The sequence below is a fragment of the Callorhinchus milii genome, unplaced genomic scaffold (assembly GCF_018977255.1).
Source record: "Callorhinchus milii isolate IMCB2004 unplaced genomic scaffold, IMCB_Cmil_1.0 Scaffold12, whole genome shotgun sequence".
In the NCBI taxonomy this organism is placed as follows: domain Eukaryota; kingdom Metazoa; phylum Chordata; class Chondrichthyes; order Chimaeriformes; family Callorhinchidae; genus Callorhinchus; species Callorhinchus milii.
Genome location: NW_024704753.1, coordinates 11,805,759 through 11,823,883, shown reverse-complemented (window position 1 = coordinate 11,823,883; position 18,125 = coordinate 11,805,759). Strand labels below are relative to the sequence as shown.

Sequence of the window (18,125 nt, the reverse complement as noted above, 5' to 3'; positions counted from 1 at the left end):
CTCTGTACATTTCCCGCCCAGAGAGAAAAACAATAATCCTTACATTTGGTCATTCTCTTCATGGCTGTTTGTAGGATATTGTTGTGCGCAAATTAGCCACTGCAGCACCTACAAAATAAAGTCACTCCACTTTACAGTAAATCCTGTGAAGCACTTTGAGCCATCCTCCCGATGTGATGGGCACCATATCAAATTCAAGGATTATTACTATAATTAAATAATCTTCATAGATAATGGTTGCTAGTGTAGTGACTGTGCAGAAAGTGGTGGCCTGGGACGGTCAAGAAGCTCCCCTCCGAACTTTCACACTAATCTAGGTAAGTCTGTGTTCGATCGGTAGTGTGCTTCCAGGTTTTTCTTCAATGAATATTTATTGATTCATGGCATAAATCAAGAAATACTCAACCAAGAACATTTATTTTGTTGGCTGGCCATAAAGGTTGGCCACTACTGGTGTCGATCTACACCCTCTGCGGATCAAAACCAATGAACACATGAGATTTCACATTGGGTCTTGCTGCAGTTTGAAAGCAGCGTACCGCAAGTACAGAAAGATTAGCGTCCAGAATTACAGCATCAGTCTCTGGTTGCACCACCCTTCACATTTTAATGACTGATAAGAGTTCCCTTTAATTGCTGTAACTGTGCTGGTGACAGGAGGCTGGTGAGCTGTGTTGGGTGCACCCATGGCGCTCTGACATCCTAGCCACACTGGAAGCAAATAGCTCAAATACAACAACACTTAAATGCCACTCCCTGACACACAGTACAAACATTCCACCACACAATATGGTCAATGTGGCATTTGGGTGTATAATAATAGGGAATCCCTTGATAATCAAGTAAGATTGCTCCTCAGCTTTTTAAAAAACAAAGCAAACAAAATAAAACAGAAGGGGATTTGAGTTTTTGCATTGGCCTGGTCTTTGGTGGGCAATTAGGTGGTTTGTAGACAATCCTAGAGACAGATTTGACAACAGATGAGTTGATGGGTGTGGTCACAGCAGACTGACACTCCTTCCTGTGTCTATGTTTCCTTTCTTCTTTGGTGTCCATTCGCTGCTGAACTTCTAAATCTCTGCCTCGCGCTCTCCCTTCAAAACTCCTCTAAAAATCTCTCTTTGACTGTGCTTTCAGCCACTTCTTTCGTCTCTCCCAAACTGTTCTCTCTGTGAAGTGCATTGAGAGGGTTTCCTACAAGAATGTCCTCTATAAGCACATGTTGTTGTCAACTTTATAAGATTTTAGCCTCAAAACTAAGGCTCAGTCTCCATTTTAGATACTGATTTGGATTGCTTGGTCCAGCTTGGATTCTCAATCATGGTGATACGTGTGCACGAGTTCTACAGACCAGCTGAACCCCGCAAATCTTCATATCATGAACAAAACAGTTTTAACAGGAAGTGGCACTAATATCACACTTTTCTGGCCTTTCCTCCTGCAGCGCACCTCACAGTTTCACAGCCACTAGTTATGAGTTACAATTCTCACATGAAGAAGGTATCAGCAGCACTTCGAGGACAGATAAAGCAAAGAATCAAAGAAACTGAACAATGACAAAGATTTATATAGTGCGCTTCACACGGGACAACACCTCCTTCTATCTTCATAAAGATAGTCAGACACAGAGCAAGAAACAAGGGGGAAGTAGATGTTAACCCGGTAACATTCAGGTAATATAAGAAGACAGATAAAAAGGAGAGACAGATGCGTAGAGTGAGGTGAAAGAAAACAAAGAGACTTTGGAAATCCTCCTCATTATACTCCAGTGTTTGATAAAAGATAACCAAGATACAGTAACAATCCTTGCTTTCAGTCACTATCCCACTCGGATCTTGTAGCGCATTGGTTAGAACACCCACCTCACAAGCCCATAATCCCTCAAAACAAATTCACCCAATCCACAATGTTTGAGGGACACTGCTGTGTGCAATTGGCTGCCACATTTTGCCCACAAAACATAGTCAATCTTTTTTGCAATATATTCTGTGAAGCACTTTGAGAAGTCTCAATGACATGATGAGGTGCTATATCAAATACAAGGATTGTTATTAACCCCTAAAATTCTGGAATGCTCTACCTCTATCCCCCATATCATCCCTCTTTATCTATCTTCAAACTCCACCTTAAAACCTACCCTGCATCCACCACCCCTCTCCTTCGCTTAGCATTAAACCACACCACTGTGAGGTGCTCAGAGACGTTATCCGTATACCTCCCTGAGCAGGCTGCTATATAAATAAAGGGTGCTGTATAAATTCAAGCTGTTGTTGGGAGTTATAGATGTGACTTTTAATATTTCACTAGCACCTCAAGCTCTTTTTGTTGAGAAGACCTAACAGCTTTTTGGTTTTGTCAAAGGACACGACTTCACACCTAGAGATCTGCCCTTCCGGTTTGCTCTGTCCCTTTGATCCCCACCGCTGACCTCTGTCACGGAGCTGCGAACACAATGTTAGCCAAGCTTGGAATAAAAGAGGAATGAAGTAAGAGGCAATACGTGCAGATGCGCGCCGTGGCTTTGCTGTGGTCGGTTTAGAGGTAAATTGCTTTGTGGAGCTGATCAATTTTTCCAGCATTTGCCAAGGTAGTAATAATAATAATCCTTGCATTTGATATAGCGCTTTTCACGTCTTCTAGACGTCCCAAAGCACTTCACAGAATATACTGTAAAGTGAATTGACTGTATATTTGTGGGCGAACGCGGCAGCCAATTGCGCACAGCAATGTCCCACAAACAGTCGTAGATTGAAAATGACCAATTTATTATTGTTTTTTTTTGGAGGGATTATTATTAGGCTCTGTGTGGAGTAAGGAAACTTGCCCAAGGTTTCGCCCTCTGCCTGGAATTGAACTCAGGTCTCTCACTTGCAAAGCGAGAGCTCTAACCACTGAGCTACAGGACTCCTGTAGCTAAAAGCTTTGGGCAAGTGATCATTGAGCAACGGCAGGTATTCAGACACTAATCCAAAAGTAACAGCTACAACAACTTGTGCTAATGTCGAAGAGTGCGTTAATAGCAGCTCTTACAGTACCTGGTGATGGATACGTACATCTACCAGAGACACTATCTGGCTGACAGACTGATGGCGAGGAACAACAATGATCTGGTGACTTACATTCATACGTTGTAGGGAGGATGTCTCAAAGCGTTTCACGCTGGGGGTTGGACAAGGAGAGCGATGGGAGGTTTTCCCTCCTTTGCCCAGGGGAACAGGGACCAGATAAAGCAACCTGGCTGAGATCAGCTCCCGCACCAGCTGTGTATTGGAGTATCAGCCACCATTGTGAGCTCAAATCCCAAATATGGGGTTTGAACCCATAACCTACTGACTTGGGAGACAGGAGCGTTACCAACTGGACCAGGCAAATACCTGAAAACAAAAAACTACAGCAGAGCTTCATTCAACATGGCATTTAACAAGCAACGAATTGTACACACAACTCACAGAATGTTTCCTTCTCTCCCACAAATATCCATTGGGTCAAGTGAGAACAATCCTTAGATAAACAATGTGAAATTAAACCTACCGCAGTCTTGAAAAATCCTGAAACGTAACTAAAAATACATTTCCATCTCGAGATTTGAGCACAAATTATACTAGGGAACTTGGCACAAATCTCTTGTAATGAGGAATAGTTAAGATGTTAACAGCCTATGCAGTGCATCAACATCCACCCTGTTGCTGACCCGTCCTTTCTCCCACAGGGGAGAAGTGTAAATGAGTGGTGGCTAACTCTTGTTTTCAGTTTTTTCTTGATTTTTTGATTTGTGGCATAAATCATAATATTCAATCAAGAAAATGTATTTTGTTGGCCAACCTTACCACTGAACATTACACTGCAACTGTGTACAAGTGAGTTTGTGAAATCAGTATTCAAAGCAATTCTCCAATTAATAATAATAATCCTTAATAAACAATAATATTCCTTGCATTTGATATAGCAGCATATATTTGAGATGCACCAAACTGATTTTGTTCGAGGATCACACATTAGGAATCATGACACTACAAATGCAATTTCTGCTTTGAATGATGTGCATTTTCCATTTTTTTTAAATAAAAAGAATACTCTGTCAAAGGCTTACCCCGAAAAAGCAATCTGTCAATCGACTAGCAACCGGGTTCCAACTTAATGCTAGGTAAACAGAGACTTGTGGAGGCTCGCTTGCAAGACAACTGCTATAACCACTAAGATACATGACAACGCACAGTAAATTCTGTAAAAGGGAGGGGGAAGGAGAGCAGAAAACCCATCAGCATTTCTTTTTTGCACTCTCCCCTCTCCTATCAACAGTACACATACAACTGATTATGTGGATTACGTGGGGAATCAGAAAAAGCTCCGTCCTTCTCATAAACTCCATCCCCTAACATATGCCCACACAACAACAACAACAAGATTCCATTTATAGAGTGCCTTTCACATCGGGAGGACGTCCCAAGGCGCTGTACAGTTGGGTCAGGACCCGAGCAGTGGGGGAAATGGTCAGGGTGAGGGGAGGGAAGGGAGGGTGCGAGGAGGGTAGAGAGTCGAGAGGGGAGCTGAAGGCTCGGTCAAAGAGAAAGGTCTTGAGACCGGCCTTGAAGGAGGAAAGAGAGGAAGCGGCGAAGGCACTGGGGGATGGAGTTCCAGAGCCTCGGGGCTGAGAGGCTGAAGGCCCGGCCACCGATGGTAGGGCGGTTGGGGCGGGGGATGTGGAGCAGACCGGAGCCAGAGGAACGGAGGGTACGGGCAGGTAGGTAGGGGGTTAGTAGGTCAGAGAGGTAGGAGGGAGCGAGGCCGTGGATGGCCTTGTAGGTGAGGATGAGGATCTTGAATTCACAACTTGCAACTAACTCAGGTTGGACACATTCTATGTCAATTAACTCTGTTGGGATAATGTACATTGTACAGGGATGTAAAACAGCAAGTCTAAGATGATCTGCTGAGTACCACAGGATCTTTAACATTCACCTGAACAGGCAGATGGGATTTGGGTTTAATGACTTGCCAGAAGGCAATGCAGCACATTGGAGTGTCAGCCTAGACTATGAACTCAAAGTTGCAATGTGAGAATCGAACCCACAACCTTCTGACTCCGAGGCAGGAGCCCTACCGACTGTGCTCGGCTGACACACAAGGCTCAGTTGAATTTAAGCATTTTACAAATTAAGGATGTACTTTCAATCAGAATGGTCTTTACGTAGAACCATGGTAAGCTTGGAAATTGTTTTTTCCTCTGTGTGATTCAAAAGATTTGAAAACAATGAGTGCCCATACCATGGGAAACATTACAAAGCCAGTCAGACCCGGTGACCAGCCAGACCCGCCCATACTGCATCTTAATTCTGTTCCTTCACCCAGTCATCAAGTTAGGCAATTCCACCCACCCACTGTACGAGGGGCCGGCACTTGTGGTTTGAAGAAAATTAGACTTCCGAAAAATGCAAACAGCGGTGGGTGGCAATCGGAATTTTGTTTAAAAGGGTCCTGCAACGAGGCCTCTTCTTTTCAGTGATGATACTTTACATGTAAAGTTTGTGCATGCCAGACATAGGTTTCAACAGAGTTTCACCGCCATCCCCAGTTCCACAAGAATTTAGGAGTACAGAAGGCATTAAATCTTTCTCTGCCACCAACATTTCCAAACTACTATGAAGTGCCTCTACTAATTCACTGGCACAACTTATCCTTTACTATTTTTATTTGGTAAGTTAACCGGCTCCGCTGTATAACCCGGTCAGAGCCGATGTTCGATCATAAAGAGAGGCAGATTGCTACCAAGACCTCGTCACCTTAATCTGGTTTATAAACAGCCCTATAAAGTGGGAAAATGTATATCTTTAAAACATACTGCATATCCAATTATTGCTTTCTAAATTCTAAACTTTGGATTTATATTGTAATTCATTAGTGGGACCACAGCAGTGTTAAGGTCTCGTGTAGCATTTTTCTTACAGAGCAAACAAAAACAATAGCATCTTATACTTATACAGTGTCTTTCATATAGGATAATGTCTCAAGCAGATGTCAAAACATCCCAATTATACTGTGCCTTTTAATTCCATCAACAGAGGGCAAATCGCCAGAAATCCTTGAATTTTGAATTTGTGCCTCATCATGTCGTTGAGATGTCCAAAACACTTCACAGGGTTTTACTGCGAAGTATAGTAACTGTATTTGTAGGCGAACACTGTCACTAAATTTCATAGTAAAATCATCTAACTAATCTAGAAAACTGTTAAGCACAAGACGTGTTTTACCAGGAGAGTGAACAGCGCACAAGGGGCTGGCAACACAGTTGGTTCTGACAGAATGAGATGGAATTAGTAGCAGATTGCAATTGTTTGCGCTGCAGCAGGTTAAAGCATCTGTGATATGGCCGTTTCCCCACACCAGGGCCAACACCAGAGCAAAAATTTCACCATGGCCAACTCTGCATGAGGCTGGTTAAACTCCCCACGGAGGCAATCCACCCACAGACGTCTTATCACACCAGGAACATTCTAACACATATTTAATCAATGCTGTGAGCAAGTCCTCTCTGTTACACAGAACTGCAAATTGTGATTTTTTTTAAAAAATCCTTCATCGTCTAGGAAGAGCTGATAAGGCCAAAGCTGAGAGGAACTTCTGACACCAACATTGAAATCGGATTACCATCAGCACAGACAAGTCAGTCAGCAAATGAGGATTCTTAACAATCTTGGCATTACAACCAAACAGTTTACACAGTGCAGCTCAATCATTCCTCCAAGCCCTTTCTTTGATATCATTAGCGCTCGGCTGGGAGGAGTCCTGGTGCAAAGTGGTTAAAGACTCGCTTCGCAAGTGAGAAGACCCGGGTTTAATTCCTGGGCGTGGCGAAACTTTAGGCAAGTTTTCTTACTTCGCATGCCTGTTTACCTAGCAGTAAGTAGGATCCCGGTTGTTAGTCGATTGGCGGATTACTTTTCGGGGTAAAAATTACTCCAATTTATTTTTAAAAATTATGGTCACTCAGTCCACAACTGTTTGGTGCCACGTTTCACCCACAAAATATACAATCAATTCACTTCAATTGTATATTCTGTGAAGCAGTTTTGAGATGACTTAATAACGTGATAAGGCACTACACCAAATGTTATTATTTGTTATTACTTTGTATTGTATTGTTATTACTTTAAACTAGTAAAGGGTTCATCTGCAGTACCAAAAGACAGGGAGGAGTTATCACAATTAATGATAATTCTCTTTAAATGGCTGATTTTGAGTCGCAATGCTCTTTAAGCTCTTAACACTTCCTGTGCCTCTGGTCTCATTGAGCTTCTGATTTCATCTACACCAACCCGGAGATTTTCTGCCTCCTCCCTGCTTACCTTAGACAAAAGGAAGTACTTTTCCAATTCAGTGTGTAATAGGGCTACTCTGTATCTGAATTCAACATAATGTCATTGCTGTTCAGACCATTTATCACTGTGATTGCCATTGCAATTTTAGACAAACTTGATCCAATCAGATATCTCAAGGCTTAACATAGAGGTTTCCCTTTTCTTCCTCCTCTAAAACCAACCACCTGCTCCCTTGACCCCATCCCCACTCCACTCCTTATCTCCCAGCTCCATTTTCTTGCCCCACACATCACTGACATCATAAACCTGTCCCTCTCCTCTGGCTCTGTCCCCATTCCATTAAAAACTGCCATCATCACGCCCACCCTGAAAAAACCCTCCCTTGATGCGTCGCAGCTATCAAGCTACCGGCCCATCTCCAACCTCCCCTTTCTCTCCAAGGTCTTGGAAAGAGTTGTCGCCTCCCAACTGCGCTCTTTCCTCTCCACCCATTCTCTTTTCGAACCCCTTCAGTCAGGTTTCCGTGCTGCTCATAGCACAGAAACTGCCCTGGTCAAGGTCACCAATGATATCCTGACCATCTGTGACCAGGGCTCCCTCTGTCTCCTCGTCCTCCTCGACCTATCGGCAGCATTCGATACGGTCGACCACGCTATCCTACTCCACCGCTTGTCCTCCCACCTCAACCTTCAAGGCACTGTCCTTGAATGGTTTAGCTCTTACCTTTCCCACCGTCTTCACTTCGTCTCAACGAATGGCTTCTCCTCCACCCCCCGTACTGTCTCATGTGGTGTCCCTCAGGGCTCTGTCCTCGGTCCCCTCCTCTTCACCCTCTATATGCTCCCCCTTGGTGACATCATCCGCAAACATGGGGTTAACTTCCACATGTATGCGGATGACACCCAACTCTACCTTTCCTCCTCTACTCTCAACTCCACGACCACCGATGTCCTGACAGCCTGCCTGTCCGACATCGAGTCCTGGACGAGAGACAACTTTCTTCAGCTCAACGTGCGAAAAACCGAGGCCCTCCTGATTGGCTCACGTCAGCGCCTCCGCACCTCAGGCGCTGACACCATCAGCATCCAAGGCTGCACTCTCCACCTCTCAAAGCCAGTCAGGAACCTCGGCGTTTTGTTCGACCCTGAGCTGTCCTTTCTCCCTCACATCCGCACCACAACTGGCACCGCCTTCCATCACCTCCGGAATATCGCCAGACTACGGCACTACCTCACCCCTCACGCTGCTGAAACCCTGGTTCACGCCTTTGTCACCTCAAGGCTGGACTATGGGAACTCTCTCCTCGCCGGCCTTCCCGCCACCTCCCTCCACAAGCTGCAGGTCATTCAGAACTCTGCAGCTCGTGTACTGTCCCGCACCAGGCTCCGCGACCACATCACACCCACCCTCGCTCGCCTCCACTGGCTCCCCATCCCCCAGAGGATTGATTTCAAGATCCTCATCCTCACCTACAAGGCCATTCACGGCCTTGCTCCCTCCTACCTCTCCAACCTACTATCCCCCTACCTACCTGCCCGTACCCTCCGTTCCTCTGGCTCCGGTCTGCTCCACGTCCCCCGCCCCAACCGCCCTACTATCGGTGGTCGGGCCTTCAGCCTCTCAGCCCCAGGCTCTGGAACTCCATCCCCCAGTGCCTTCGCCGCTTCCTCCCTTTCCTCCTTCAAGGCCGGTCTCAAAACCTTTCTCTTTGACCGTGCCTTCAGCTCCCCTCTCGACTCTCTTCCTCCTCCTCGCTCCCTCCCTTCCCTCCCCTCACCCTGACCATTTCCCCCCTCCTCTCTCCCTCCCTTCCCTCCCCTCACCCTGACCATTTCCCCCCTGCTCGGGTCATGACCCAACTGTGCAGCGCCTTGGGACGTCCTCCTGACGTGAAAGGCGCTCTATAAGTGGAATCTTGTTGTTGTGTTGTTGTTGATATGTAATAGTGAGTCAAGGGCAGCTCTGCTCTGCCCTGCTCCTTGCCTCTCAATCCCTGTCCGTGTAACATGATAACCATGTTCAAGTGAACTTATTACTTAAATTCACTGAAATACATGCTTTTCATAGCCTTCACAGATTCCACATTGGTTCCACGCCTCCACCTTCAGACACTTTCATGCAAGTACTAAAATAGCTCACCTTAAATCCAACCATCTCGCTGGGCTGAGAGGCTAATAATTTAAAATGACGATGATAAAATCCCTGTGTTTGCTAAAAATAATTGGTTCAACTATACGCTTCGACCTCCCCTAGGTCCCAAGAGGAGATTGAGGACGGGTGGGGAAGTTAAATAAATGACTGGAGAAGCACAAGTAAATCAACAAAGTCTTTAGGGTGCGGCAACATCTAATTGCTGTCCCTCTGCCCATACTCCTGTGTATATTATTTGAGCTGATGGAAGAAATTGATATGAAACCAATACTGTGGTTCAAGAGAGGACAAGTACAAAAAAATGATTTAAACCCTAAAGTAATGCAACTTTCACATTTTAGAGCTTCGCCTACTTAATAGTCAATTTGCAAAAATCTTATCAATGAGAAGACAACTGCCCATTGTCAGCTCTGACACTGAAAGGACAATTTGGGGCTTTCCCAACCATATTCATCCACAAAGCAGTCACTCCACTTCACTATGTTCTGTGAAGCACTTTGGCACATCCTCCCAATGTGAAAGGCACTGTATCAAATGCAAAGGTGTAGTTCAGAAATTGCCTCCCTGTTAACATCAGTGTGATTCATGGAGTGCTGGAAATTACATTTTTCCACATGTTTTAATTCCAATAAATAGTTTTCATGCCGATGATATCACAATCTGATCTCTGATCCCATGGAAAATGCATTTGAACATAATGTTCAAAGCGCAGACATTCTGAACCCAAAGCTCACTGGAATCATCCTTCAAAGGATACATTACAACATTAAATCCATCCTCTTATCACTTCACCAGTTTACCATTTCAATAGATGGAGTAAGCAAGACACATTTGAAGAATCATGCAACTAAGTAATAATCCTTGCATTTGATATAGTTCCTTATGTTATTGAAAAACCTCAAAGCACTTCACAGTCTTACTTGGATTTACTATAAACTGTAGCGACTGTGTGAGTGAACACTGCAGCCAATTAGTGCACAGCAAGGTCCTACAAAGTCATGAAATTAGTGACCAATGTTATCTGGGGGGATTGTCAGCCAGGACACGGAGGAGCGGGGGAACGAATAGTACCATGGGATCCATAATTTCCCCAAAGAGGCAGGTGGCAACTTGGTTTAATTAATTCTCCGATGATGCACCACTCCTCAGCACTGCATTAGAGGAGCATGTCAGGCTAGACTGTGAGCTCAAAGTCCAGAAACTAACATGAGCAAGATAGTCATGAGTTACTGTCAATGCAAGAGGTTTCATAAAGGATCTTCTCTGCATACATACACACACTACTTTCCATACATCACCTAATTGATTGGTGCAACCGAATTGACTAAAAAACAGTGATGCTTCTATATAAATGTACAGTATCCAAATTTTAGCAAATGCATCAGTCAATGCATATGTTCACCCCACTTCCCCACACAGATGCACAATGTATTTTACATGCCTATGTACAATGCTCCCAACTAACTAAAAATAATGATAATTTGGTCACTCAATCTACGACTGATTGTGGGACATTGCTTTGCTCAATTAGCTGCCTTTTTCACCCACAAAATATACAGTCAATTCACTTTGCAGTATTTTCAGCGAAGCGCTTTGAGGCTTCTCAACAATCAAATGCAAGGATTATCATTATTATTAACTATACATGGGAATTCCTTTCGTAGATTCACCCACTTTTAGAGGAGCCCAGTCACTGCACTCAATTGTATGTGTATTTTCCGTTTGTGCCTTTAGAAAAACATTCAAGATTGTTTTGAGATTTTATTGTTCTGCATTTTGCTCCTTGCACACAGTTAAATGCATCGCTAAATGACTACTGTACATTTTACTGAGCAGCAATGTACTAATCATTTGGAGCTATTAATCTAGGTCTATCGCACTTTGGCTGAATTTTTTTTCTGGCAATGAGTTTTGTTACAGTGAAAGAGTGAATGCAAACTTAGCAAGATAAAAGATTATCATGTTAAGAGCTGGGTTTTTTGGGAAAAAAAATTGTTACAGTGAAAGAGTGAATGCAAACTCAGCAAGATGAAACTTTATGTAAGAGTTGGATTTTTTGGGAAAAAAATTGCAGTACTGTATCATTTGTAATTAACATTGACTAATGTCCAAATCACATATATATATATATTTAGAGCCTTGAGAGGGGGGGTGGTGACCAAGAGTGTGGTTGAAAAGAAAGGTCTTAAGGTAAGCTTTAAAGGCATGAACAAGGTAGAGGATAAAGCTTGTCTACTGATGGTGTGAGCAGATCAGGCAGGGCAGGGTGGGGGAAAGAGAAACAAAGTAGGCCATTCGATCCGCTTTATGACCCCCAGCGTTCGAACAGCTCCGTATTCCACATCAGATTCCCTGAAACCCCTAGGGCTGCCTGCATTTATAAAATACTTGCATTTGATATATTGCCTTAAAATGATGTTGAGACATCTCAAAGTGCTTCACAGAAAATACTGTAAAGTGGACTGACTGTATTTTGTGGGTAAAACACACAGCCAATTGCAAACACCAGTGACTCACAATCAGTCATGGATTGAGAGATTATCACTAATCAATCTGCCAATCGACTAACAACTGAGTTCCAACTTACTGCTAGGTAAACAGAAGTGTGTGGAGTAAGGAAATTTGCGTGAGGTGTTGTCCCATCTGGGAATCAAACCTGGGTCCTCTTGCTAGCGAGGCAAGCTAGCTAACCATTACACTACAGGGCTCTATTTAGAAAGGTCTTTCCTTCGGAGGCGACTCCCAATCTTCTGAATCCATATCACACACGTTTCAAACCTCGATCAATTAATTGCCTAAAGCTTATGAACAAACTCGCTGGTGTTTGAGTAAGGCATCGAACTGAACTTCATATTTAATGTGAAACACACATTTGTTGCCATGTATTTTTTTAATCAAACGGCTGGAAGTAATTTTTGAAGAAATCAATTAACCTAAATCAATAGTCAAAGGCTTACAAACTCAAAGCAGGATGTGAGAATCTACTGTTATCTGTAAACCGGATTATGACAACAGCCTGCGACTTAATCGCTATCTGTACAGAATCTCTTTTGCTGCTGAGTGAGATTTCTCGATCATTCATCACACACTCAAGGGAGGGGGAGGGGGGAGCCCAGCTCGGTTCTGTCAGGTCTGTTGGGGGAGGGGAGTGCGGGGGTTTCCACACGTTTCTGTAGCTTCTGTGTGTTCTCTGCTCTTGCATCAACAGCAAAGCCACAGGAAACACGCTGATATAAACGGACCAGAAAGATCATGTCATCGCCAGACTAGCGACGTTGCTCCATGTACGTTTTGTGTATAATACAAATTAACAGAGAAAGATCATTAACCGGTAAAGGTTCAGCACGCAATCATCATCAATCTCAGCGCGTAAACTCGCTCGCATCAATTATGAGAAGTCAAGGAATACAATTGAAAGCCTCGCAGCTAATTTAAATACACAAGTTATCCCCTTCCTCTCCCCTGGGCCTTTGGAGAACCTGATTATTCTACACACTTCATTCTGTGTCAGAAGTTTATAGATCAGGAGAGAAATCTAGATTTTACTGAATCCTCCATTGTGATCTATAACCAGGGTGAGGGAGTGATCCTGTTTAAATAGTCAAATAAATTCTGAAAGAATTGCAGCACTCGTCTTCATATATAATATAGTTTTAATAAACACTTCCTCAATCATTTTGCATTGTTTCGTTCGCCTTGGAGAAGGGGAAACTTTTGCAAACAAAAACAGCATTTTTCAAATATTTTTGCTATCTTCAAAGACAAAAATTAAAACAAACGAAAGCCTGAGATTTGTTCTACTCATAAATCACCTAAACTCACGCCAGCATTTCATCAGTTCATGGGACTCCCATCACATCCCCCTCCACCCTTCCCTTCTTCTCCAGGTAGACTGCTGTTACTGTAGTTCACACACAACAGGCAATGTAAGACAGAAACACTACAATCTGACTGACTACTGGGAATTCTGTGAAGTGACAAAAAGTAATGTGGTAAAGGATGTGACACAGATTAACAATGCACCGGGGAGCGTGAGGACGCTCTTACTTTATAGCACATGTTGTGCCACTCTGTTTGTTACTCTCTGCCTCAGAGTAGCAGAAAATAGAGTGAGGCGCCCCCACAGCGACACACACACACGCAGAGCGAGGCGCGCGCACATACGCAGAGCGAGGCGCGTGCACACACACACACACACAGAGTGAGGCACGGTCAGGCCGGGGCTGGGGGCTGGGGGAGGGGGGTCGGGGGGGGGGCTGGGGGGGGGGGGGGTCGGGGGGCGGGGGGGGGGTCGGGGGGGGGGGCTGGGGGTCGGGGGGCTGGGGGGGGGGTCGGGGGTCGGGGCTGGGGGGTCGGGGGGGCTGGGGGGGGGGTCGGGTTTGGGGGGGGGGCTGGGGGTCGGGCTGGGGGGGGTCGGGTTTGGGGGGGGGTCGGGGCTGGGGGGGGTCGGGTTTGGGGGGGGGTCGGGGGGCTGGGGTTTGGGGGGGGGGCTGGAGGGGGGGGTCGGGGGTTTGGGGGTTCGGGGCTGGGGGGGCTGGGGGGGGGGGTCGGGGGTTCGGAGCTGCTGCCGTCCACGTCGCGACAGTAACAAAGGGGTAAAGCAGCGGAGACTGACCGAGGAGCAGCAGTTTGACCTCTCGCGCCGCCTTCTCGCCATCGTCCCGCAGGTGTTTATCGATCATTTTGGATCGCTCGGCGGCGGCTTTATCCTCAGCGCTGATGGTGCAGCCCATGGTGAGCCCGAGCGGCGGCCGCTTCCTCCCGCTCTCTATTTTCTCGATTTAAAAAAGGCGGCGGCGGCGGCGAGAGAGAGAGAACAAAAACACCTCAATCCCCCCCCGACCCCGAAAATACCACAAGCAAATCGGGGGGTAAAAGCCAAGCGTCCGAGTCCGTGCCCTCAGCCTCTTTGTCTCCCAGTGCGGGGGGGGGACACACACTAAAATAATAAAACACAGCACTTCTTCACCCAAACAGCCCGGACAGAAAGTTTCAGTTGATGGAGGGGGGGGAAGGGGTAATATAATCTCCGAGTGTTGCCCCCTCACGTGGAGAGGCCGTCGTGAGGTGAAAGCAGCTCCACGGTGTGCAGCTCAGTGACTCCCAGTCAGTCAGTCAGTCAGTCCGTGTCTCCCCGCAGCGCCGCCCGCCCACACCAACCGCCCCACACGGACTCGCACAGCATCGCGGGAGCTGTAGTTCCTCCCCCCACATGGCCGATGGGCGGGGCGGTCCGAACTACACTCCCCATCATGCCCCGCGCGTTAAGCGGCGAGCACTCCGCTCCTCTCCGCCAATGTGTGTGGTCAGATTGGGCGGGTTTCACGCCCAATTGGGCGTTTTTAGTTGTGCTGCAGTGTGTGAAAAAAATGGCTTTAATTATAATAATAATCCTTGCATTTGATATAGCGACTAAAAAGGCTTTAATAATAATAATTTAAGTGCTCTGGCATGTTATCCAGCATGAGGGGCGCTGAAAATGCAAGGTGTTTATGTTGTAATCCTTGAATTTGATATAACACCTTATCACTTCCTCGAATATCTCAAAGCACTTCACAGAAGCACAAACACTGTAAAGTGAATTTTACAGATTGACTGTGTATTTTGTGAGTGAAATGTGGCAGCCAGTTGCGCACAGCAATGTCCCACAAACAGCCATGGAGTGAGTGACCAATTGTATCTGGGAGATTGTCAGCGAGGGCACTGGGAGAAACTCCCTTTCTTTTCGAATAATGGCACTTCCGATAATGCAACACATCCCCAGCACTGCACTGGAGCATCAGCTTAGACTATGTAATTAAAATTTCCGACATGGGGCTTGAACCTTCTGACTCAGATGCAAGAGTCCTACCGACTGAGCCAGGCTGACACATGTCTATTACTTTGCACAAGTTTTAATAAATAACGTTATATGCTTTTTAAAAAAACAAATATTACTGTTGAGTCCTGCCATGCATTTTTCATTCAGCACATTCTCCTTGTAGTTTCTCTGCTGCAACATTCTTAACACCATACAATGTGAATGGTTGCCAACCAACAATATTTATGATATAAAAAGAGTACGAGGTACAGAAACAAGGGCCTGTGTGTGCCTACTGATCTGTTCAAATGAAAAGAACTGTTACAAAATTCACAATGCAATCCACACCACTATGTGTGTGTGCATGCGTGCACTTAACAAATTGCCCATTCCCTCCACTCAGCAGGCACTGGCCTGCTCCCGTCCCCTGCCATGCATGCTCCTCAATCAGCGGTTGGACTATCAGTCTTTTTGCCCCCCAACCTCTAGAAATCCATCCCGAAGCCCCTCTACCTCATCCTTCCAATTAAACACTCCTCACATCTCTTTGCCATTTCAACACTCCTCACATCTCTTTGCCTCTCCTCTGATCGCCTCATCATCCTGGGCGACTTTAACCTACACTTCACCCCCTCCTGCTCCATCTCCACAGACTTCTCTTCCCTGCTCTCCTCACTCAACCTTTCCCTACACATAAACTCCCCCACTCACAGTCACGGCCACCCACTCGATTTGGTGATCACCCGGGGCCTCAGTGTCTCGGATGTCACTATTACCGACAAGGCCATCTCCGACCACTACTTCATCTCCTTCACCACCTCCACCCCCCTCCCCACCTCCACCAGACCCACCACCATCTTCTACCGCCCTTGGAAGAAGTTACCCCCACAATCCCTAACCGATGCCTTGGAGTCCTCTGAACTCCTCTCCCTCTGGCCTTCAACCCTCACCGACCCCTCTTCTCCTCTCTCCCTCCTCCACAATATCCTCTCCTCCACACTCGATACTCTTGCCCCCATCACTTCCCGCACTGTCTCCTACTCCCGCTCCTCCCCCTGGTACACCACCCACCTCCGCTCACTGAAATGCCAGGTGCGGGCTGCTGAGCGCACCTTTGTCAAATCCGGCTTAACGGTCCACCGACAAATCTGGCTGGACCTCCTCAAAATTTACCGCTCCACTCTAGCCTCGGCCAAGTCGTCCTTCTACTCCAGGATAATCCTGGAGGCGAAGAACAACCCCAGGCTACTGTTTTCCACCACATCCCGACTCCTCCGTCCCCCCCGCCACCCCGCGCAGGTCATCTCCTCCAACCTTCACTGCGAGGAGATGCTGGATTTCCTTGAATCCAAGATCAAGGGAATCCGCTCCGCGGTCACTTCCCCTCCAACTTCCACCCACCACCCACCCCTTCCCTCCCACACTCCGACTCCTACCCATCCTCCCCTACACACCTTCGTACCCGTTTCCCCACCCTCTGTCACTGAACTCATCCTATCCCTAAAACCAACCACCTGCTCCCTTGACCCCATCCCCACTCCACTCCTTATCTCCCAGCTCCATTTTCTTGCCCCACACATCACTGACATCATAAACCTGTCCCTCTCCTCTGGCTCTGTCCCCATTCCATTAAAAACTGCCATCATCACGCCCACCCTGAAAAAACCCTCCCTTGATGCGTCGCAGCTATCAAGCTACCGGCCCATCTCCAACCTCCCCTTTCTCTCCAAGGTCTTGGAAAGAGTTGTCGCCTCCCAACTGCGCTCTTTCCTCTCCACCCATTCTCTTTTTGAACCCCTTCAGTCAGGTTTCCGTGCTGCTCATAGCACAGAAACTGCCCTGGTCAAGGTCACCAATGATATCCTGACTATCTGTGACCAGGGCTCCCTCTGTCTCCTCGTCCTCCTCGACCTATCGGCAGCATTCGATACGGTCGACCACGCTATCCTACTCCACCGCTTGTCCTCCCACCTCAACCTTCAAGGCACTGTCCTTGAATGGTTTAGCTCTTACCTTTCCCACCGTCTTCACTTCGTCTCAACGAATGGCTTCTCCTCCACCCCCCGTACTGTCTCATGTGGTGTCCCTCAGGGCTCTGTCCTCGGTCCCCTCCTCTTCACCCTCTATATGCTCCCCCTCGGTGACATCATCCGCAAACATGGGGTTAACTTCCACATGTATGCGGATGACACCCAACTCTACCTTTCCTCCTCTACTCTCAACTCCACGACCACCGATGTCCTGACAGCCTGCCTGTCCGACATCGAGTCCTGGACGAGAGACAACTTTCTTCAGCTCAACGTGCGAAAAACCGAGGCCCTCCTGATTGGCTCACGTCAGCGCCTCCGCACCTCAGGCGCTGACACCATCAGCATCCAAGGCTGCACTCTCCACCTCTCAAAGCCAGTCAGGAACCTCGGCGTTTTGTTCGACCCTGAGCTGTCCTTTCTCCCTCACATCCGCACCACAACTGGCACCGCCTTCCATCACCTCCGGAATATCGCCAGATTACGGCACTACCTCACCCCTCACGCTGCTGAAACCCTGGTTCACGCCTTTGTCACCTCAAGGCTGGACTATGGGAACTCTCTCCTCGCCGGCCTTCCCGCCACCTCCCTCCACAAGCTGCAGGTCATTCAGAACTCTGCAGCTCGTGTACTGTCCCGCACCAGGCTTCGGGACCACATCACTCCCACCCTCGCTCGCCTCCACTGGCTCCCCATCCCCCAGAGGATTGATTTCAAGATCCTCATCCTCACCTACAAGGCCATTCACGGCCTTGCTCCCTCCTACCTCTCCAACCTACTATCCCCCTACCTACCTGCCCGTACCCTCCGTTCCTCTGGCTCCGGTCTGCT

The 18,125-nt window shown here is 46.9% G+C and overlaps 1 protein-coding gene across 1 annotated transcript in view; it reads right to left on the bottom strand.

The window, feature by feature from the left end:
- Positions 1 to 14,613, bottom strand: part of LOC103176615 (guanine nucleotide-binding protein G(i) subunit alpha-2) — a 108,617-nt gene extending 94,004 nt beyond the window's left edge. The window contains exon 1 of the mRNA XM_007890265.2: positions 14,083 to 14,613. Coding sequence (XP_007888456.1) covers positions 14,083 to 14,200 — 118 coding nt within the window. The 5' untranslated portion in view covers positions 14,201 to 14,613. The remainder of the gene's footprint in view (positions 1 to 14,082) is intronic.
- Between the last annotated feature and the right edge of the window lie 3,512 nt (positions 14,614 to 18,125).